Source organism: Calidris pugnax, unplaced genomic scaffold (assembly GCF_001431845.1).
Source record: "Calidris pugnax isolate Ruff unplaced genomic scaffold, ASM143184v1 scaffold341, whole genome shotgun sequence".
NCBI classification, from domain to species: domain Eukaryota; kingdom Metazoa; phylum Chordata; class Aves; order Charadriiformes; family Scolopacidae; genus Calidris; species Calidris pugnax.
In genome coordinates, this window is record NW_015091149.1 from 1,263,997 (window position 1) to 1,270,639 (window position 6,643).

The following is a 6,643-nucleotide window of genomic DNA, read 5'->3' on the forward strand; positions in this document are numbered from 1 at the left end:
GGGTTGGCAGGGGGGGACAGGGGGTGCCAGGAGTTGTCAGGGGATGGCAGGGGGGGACAGGGGTTGGCAGGGGGGGACAGGGGGTGCCAGGGGTTGTCAGGGGATGGTAGGGGTAGGCAAGGGTCAGCTGCTGACACGGTCTCCGGTCCCGCTCGCAGGCGATGAGAGCAGTGACCTCGTCCGGCACTTCCTCATCGAGTGCTCTGCCAAAGGGGTGCACCTGAAAGGAGCCAGCGAGGAGCTGTATTTCGGTAAGGAGGGTGCCCTCGCCCCCAGCCCGGGCAGCCCCAGGAGTGGTTCTCAAAACCCCTCAGGGCAGTGGCCGTGGCTGGGACTGCTCCTCAGCCCTGCATGAGGGGGTTGGCATGGGGGGGCTGCCAGCCCCTGGCCCCTGCCCACCCTTCTCTGCCCAAGGCTGTGCTAATAGTCTCACAGAATCACAGAATCTTCATGGTTGGAAGGGACCTTTGAGATCATCGAGTCCAACCATACACACACACACACACACACACACACAAAAAAAAGCCCCAACAATCTCGGGCACTAGAGCATGCCCTGGAGTGCTATGTCTCCAAAGCAAGAACATGGGGTGGAGGTTGTAAAACCCACTTTTGTTGCTGTGAGACCCCAAATAGTCCAGTTTAGCACCCCCCTCCCCTCCTTCTGAGGTCCCTGGGGCAGTCAAGGGACCAGAGGCACAACGGTGGGAGGTTTTGGGCACCAGGCCCCCTCACCAACGTGTGGTTCTGTGTTGCAGGGAGCCTCTCTGCCTTCGTGTACCAGCACGCCATCACCCCGCTGGCACTGCCCTGCAAGCTCAGCATCCCCACCAGAGGTAGGTGCTGGGGGCAGGAGAGATGCTCCCAGTGGTCCCTTCCTGCTGGTCTGGGGAGGTGGGGATGGTCTCGCAGTGCGGAGGGGGCTAGAATGCCTGGGTGCCCCCACAATGGGCCCAGTTGCCCTGGCTGTCGGTGGAGTGGGGACCTGCAGGAGCTGACTGGAGCAGGAGATGGTGGTGACCTGCTTCTGCTGGGGCTGGAGGGCGGTCAGCAAAGCAGGGGAGCAGGGGAACGCTGAGGGTGGGTGAGGAAAGGAGCAGTGGGGAGGTCAGAGAGGAACGGAGCCAGGAGAGGGAGAGGGAGGACAATTAAATTAATTACTTCTCCTCGTTTGTGCAGATCTTGCTGATGGAGAAGACAGCCCTGACTGCGCCTCAGAGACCACACCATCCCTGCTGAAGAAAACTGCTGGTGAGCAAAGGAGGAGGCTGCTGGCCCCAGGGGACTCTGGAGTTGGCAGGAGCTGGAGCTCTGGGCAGGCACCGTGCTCGGGCGTTAGTCCCTCCCGACCAAACACCAGGCTCGATTTTTTTATTTATTTTTTGGTGTCATCTGCTCTGACACCATTCACAGCAGAAGCTGAGGAGTCCTCGGCGCTGTGCAAAGCAGCAGGTCACCCCTGGGCATCTGTGGGTGCCGGTGCCATGTCCCCCTCCTGCCTTTGTCACCAGGCTGGGGGTACCTGCAGGTTTCCTCCACGTCCTCAGATCGCAGGCTTTTAAGGGAAACTGGTATTTTGAAAGAAAGGAGACTTTTGGGCCTTACAATGGTGAGGAAAAGCTTGAAAAAACAATCCCTGAGATCCCAAGGCTGATGAAAGACCCACAATTCCCACAATTTTAAACAGCCCCTGATTTTTAAGCCTCTCTCCAGGACATTGGAGTCTCTAGGAGAGGGACAGGGCAGTCGGGGGCTGATTAAATCCCTGAGGGACCTTGTAGGAGATGGAGGGAGGTGGCACAGCAGGATGGGGAAGGGTCTTTGCTTCTCTTCCACCCCCAGGTGCCCCCAGCCTGGCTGTGGTGGTGGGTGGGCTCCAGGTGAGAGCAGAGAGCGACGGGCAGGAGGTGGCCCGGGTGGGTCGGGGCACAGGCAGGGGAGTCGGGAAACGCATTTTGTTTTGCTGGAAATTCTGAAAAATAAGTTGGCAAGCTGAAAAGTTTAGTTTGACCCAGAACAGCCCTTTAAACAGCTCAATCAGCCTGAAATGTCATGTTTTAGGTTGGCCTTCAGCCGTTGGTTGGCTTGGGGTATTTCTGCTTTTCATTAAAGGAAATATGTAATAAACAGAAGAAAAAAAAAAAAAAACAAAAAAAAAAAAAAAAACCAACAAAAACAACCCAAATGTGACATTTAAAAAACCGGAAATTAAATACTTTGACTTTTAAAACAATTAGCGCAAAGAATTAGGGTAAACCAAAATAAATCTGTGAAGAATCTCTGAGTCACCAAACCTTTAATTTTCATCAAAACAAACCCGACCCAGGGCCGTGTGTCCGGTTCCGCAGGACGGTGCCCATGCTCGGCGCCGCGGGTCCCCTCCTGAGCGGGGCTCTTGTGCTCTCCTTGCAGTGTGCAACGTCCTGTACCTCAACTCGGTGAACGTGGAGACGCTCACGGGGGCTCCGGCCATCCAGAAGGCCATCTCCTCCACCTTTGAGCTGGAGATGCTGCCCACACCCACCCTGGTGCACTTCAGGGTGACGGAGCAAGGAGTGACGCTCACCGACGTCCAGAGGAAGTAAGAGCTGCCCCGGGAGGGTCCGGGGTGGGGGGGCTGCTGCCAAAGGGTTAATTGGTGGTGAGGTGTGGGGCAGAGCTAATTGGTGATGGAAGCGCAGCTCACCCGTGACCACCCAGCTCTATCCCTGCCCCGGATCTGCAGGGAGAACTGTCTTCCCAGGGCAAATCCGTGTTGCAATCCAGGGATGGATTTCATAGAATCGTAGAATTGCCCGGGTGGGAAGGGACCTTTCAGCTCATCGAGTCCAACCATCAGCCCAACGTTGACAAAACCCATCACTAAACCCCATCTCTAAGCACCACTTAAAAGCTTTTAAATCCCTCCAGGGATGGTGACTCCACCACTGCCCTGGGCAGCCTCTTCCAAGCCTTAATAACCCTTTCAGTGAAAATTTTTCCTTATTATCCATCCTGAACCTCCCCTGGTGCAACTTGAGGCCGTTTCCTCTTGTCCCATCGCCTGTTCCTTGGGAGAAGAGACCAACCCCCCCTGGCTACACCCTCCTTTCAAGTTTCAGATGTGACCCCTTCTGTGACAGCACAGGGGACGGTGCTGCTTTGGGTGAAGCTCGTGGCAACACCTCGAGTGGGAGGCAGGAGCTGGCTGAACCCCAGTTTGGGGGCAGCCCTGGGGTGCAGGACCCCCACACCCCCCATTCCCCAGCAGCCACAACAGTTCAAGCAGGGCTCGGATGTGCAAAAGGCTGTTTCTCCCACCAGCTCTGCCTGGGCTCTTTCCCCCTCTCACGTCTCACTCTCCTCCTCCTCAGGGTGTTCTTCAGGCGACACTACCCCTTGGCTGCCATCAGGTTCTGTGGGATGGACCCCGAGAACAGAAAGTGAGTTATTGGCCACTCCGTGGGCTGAGCTCTTGCTTCCCCGGGGTTCCCGGAGGGGTTCCCGGCTCCAAATCCCAAATCCCAGCCAGGCTGGGCAGCCCCTGGGTTTGGCTCCATACAAACCTTGGCTTTGTGGCTGGTGGGACGAGTTAAATGTCACTCTTCTGAGCAAATCCCATTCTGTTCTTCCCTCAGGTGGCAGAAGTACTGCAAGTCCTCGAGGTGAGACCCATGTGGGGACATCCCGCAGCCGGAGCGTGATGGTGGGATCCCCGGGGAGGGGGGGGAGATGCTGCTTTGACCCAGCAAAGCTTCACAGAGCAATGAGGAGTCAAAGCTTAAAAATTAAGAGGGGATGTGATAAAAAATAACGCAGGATGAGACGTGGGACGGATGGGTGAAGCTTTGGGGGGTGGGTTGCTGTGTAGGTTTTGATGAGAGGCTTGGCAAAGCCCCATTCTTTGCACCCCCCCAAGTAGGAAGCCCCCGTCCCAGCCCAGTGATGGGCTCAGGAAGTGAGTTTCTATCTGGCTCTACCTTGCCTTCAAGAAACTTTTCACAGCTGGGGGAGCCTTGCCAGAAACACTTCTCCCGGCTGTTTCCCTTCCAAGTAAACGTGATCGGGGAGCGGGCCAAGGTGGAATTGCTGGAATCAAGGTTTTGCTTTGTGGCCGGGGCGAGTTGAAGCCTATTCCTCTGGGTTCCTGGATGCAAACTACATAAGGCTCTCTCTCTCTCCTTTTCCAAAGGATCTTTGGGTTCGTGGCCAAAAGCCAGACAGATTCGGAGAACCTCTGTCACCTCTTTGCGGAGTACGACAACGTGCAGCCGCCGTCGCTTGTCATCGAGCTTCTCTGCAAGCTGCTGCTGGGGCCGTAGAGGACAGAACCATGGGGAGATCTTGGGGCTGGCAGCGCTGCCGAGCTTCTGCCACTCACCCTTCCCTGCTCCTGGGTTGCATTTTGGCAACAGCTCATATTTATAATTTTTTTTTGTTACATACTGTCAAGTCCGGAGTCTCCGTTAAAGATTTTTGTGCTCTGCTGGGATGAGATGTTTCTCCAAGACCCTCCGTGTGGGAGGGATGGCTGCCCCCGGGGAGCGGAGCTGTGGGACAGGAGCTGGGCTCACCGTCCGGAGCCCCTGCATCCCCCCCTGCCACGCACCCTTCCCTTTGCTCTGCAGGACTCTCATCCTCTGGCTGATATTTCTCTGGGCAGCAGGGGCTGCCTGCACTTGGGGTGTCCAAGCCCAGGAGCGTTTGATGGAGCTGAGCTCCAGGACTCAGCCCTGGGACGGGGGGTCTGGAGCAGGCTGGGGGGGGTGGACTCACCTCCCTGACAGCAGACCAGCATCAGCAGGCAGCTTTGCAAATCAAAGCGTATAAAATCACTAGGCCCTGCTGAAAAATCCTGTTTCCCTCGAGGAGCAAGAAGCAGAAATGTCAGAGCAGCGTGGTGTTGCCTGGTGCTGGTAAATGCTCCTGCCCTTTTTTGCAGAGCGGGGTTACGGGCTGGCTCAGCCTCCAGGCATCACGGCGAGCTGAGAAATAAATGTTGACATTTTCATGACAGTAAAACGTCGGTTTTTTGGAAATGACTTGCATGAATTTGGGCCAGATCCTGAGATGACGTAAATTGGCGCAGCCTCGTGGAGGTCGGTGCTGCCATGATTTACACCAGCTGAAGGTTTAGCCCTCGCTGTGATCTCAGAGTGGGGTAGAGCAGCTCCGAGTCCACCCTCCACCCCGCTCCCTTAGCGCTCGCTTACTCGACGTTGGTTTAATTTTGGATCCTGTGCTAACAAACCCTGCTTAGGGGCATTTTCCATAAAGCAGTGGATCATTCCTCTCGCCACAAACACGGCGGAGCTGTGAGCAACCAAAACAGGCTCCTCTGCTCCCTGGGAGTGCCAACATACGCATGGGTTGCACATAGAGAACGAGTCCCTCTCCTCCAGCCGGGCTGGGGAAGGGCATTCAGCTGCAACGGCTCTTTGGCAGCGATAAAAACAGATATGGTCACTGTGTGGGGAGAAAGGAGGGGCTTTGTGTCCCCCCGGGGTCTGTCTGTCCTGAGCTCTGCTCAGCCAAAACCCAGCACCCAGCCCCTGACCCCCACCCGCCGCTGCCGTCCCCATCGTGACGCAGAGACCCCGGGGAATGCGAAGCCCCAGGGCGATGGGCAGCTCGGGGGGACGTGGCTCAGCCCCAGCACCCTGAGGTTGTGCACCCCCGGCCCTGCAGGGACCCCCCCCGGGGCCCTGGCGGGGTGTGCAGGATGTGACCCACTGCAGTGCGTGCTGCAGCCGGCAAGGGGCCCCAGCACAACGCTGTCCCTCTTGCCTGTGCCCTGCCTGCCTCCTGCCCTGAGCCCTGCCTGAACCCTGCCCACCTCCTGCCTGCACCCTGCCTGCCTCCTGCCCTGAGCCCTGCCTGAACCCTGTCTGCCACTGCCTGCACCCTGCCTGCACCCTGCCTCCACTGCTGCCTGCACTGCTGCCTGAGCCGCTGCCTGCACCGTGCCTCCGCTGCTGCCTGTGCCCTGCCTGCGCTGCTGCCTGCACCCTGCCTGTGCTGCTGCCTGAGCCGCTGCCTGCACCCTGCCTCCACTGCTGCCTGCGCCCTGCCCGCATCCAGCCTGTGCCCTGCCTGCACCCTGCCTCCTGCCTCCTGCCTGCACCCTGCCTCCTGCCTCCTGCCTGCACCCTACCTGCACCCTGCCTGCACCCTGCCTGCCTCCTGCCTGCATCCTACCTGCCCCCTGCCTGTACCCTGCCTGCCTCTTGCCTGCACCCTGCCTGTGCTCTCCCTGTCCCCTGCCTGCCTCCTGCCTGCATCCTACCTGCCCCCTGCCTGTACCCTGCCTGCCTCCTGCCTGCATCCTGCCTGCACCCTGCCCACCTCCTGCCTGCACCCTGCCTCCTGCCTGCATCCTGCCTGCATCCTGCCTATGCTCTCCCTGTGCCCTGCCTGCATCCTGCCTCCTGCCTGTGCCCTGCCTGCCTCCTGCCTGCATCCTACCTGCACCCTGCCTGTACCCTGCCTGCCTCCTGCCTGCACCCTGCCTGTCTCCTCCCTGCCTCCTGCCTGCACCCTGCCTGCCTCCTGCCCTGAGCCCTGCCTGAACCCTGCCCACCTCCTGCCTGCACCCTGCCTGTGCTCTCCTTTGAGCCCTGCCTCAACCCTCCCCCCCTCCTGCCTCCACCCTGCCTCTGCCCTCC

At 58.6% G+C, this 6,643-nt stretch overlaps 1 protein-coding gene across 1 annotated transcript in view; it reads left to right on the forward strand.

The window, feature by feature from the left end:
• The window catches only part of TNS4 (tensin 4), an 18,565-nt gene extending 13,637 nt beyond the window's left edge, over nucleotides 1–4,928 (forward strand). The window contains exons 7-13 of the mRNA XM_014959110.1: nucleotides 159–251; nucleotides 758–835; nucleotides 1,179–1,250; nucleotides 2,412–2,580; nucleotides 3,353–3,421; nucleotides 3,617–3,643; nucleotides 4,171–4,928. Coding sequence (XP_014814596.1) covers nucleotides 159–251; nucleotides 758–835; nucleotides 1,179–1,250; nucleotides 2,412–2,580; nucleotides 3,353–3,421; nucleotides 3,617–3,643; nucleotides 4,171–4,300 — 638 coding nt within the window. The 3' untranslated portion in view covers nucleotides 4,301–4,928. The remainder of the gene's footprint in view (nucleotides 1–158; nucleotides 252–757; nucleotides 836–1,178; nucleotides 1,251–2,411; nucleotides 2,581–3,352; nucleotides 3,422–3,616; nucleotides 3,644–4,170) is intronic.
• Nucleotides 4,929–6,643: the final 1,715 nt, after the last annotated feature.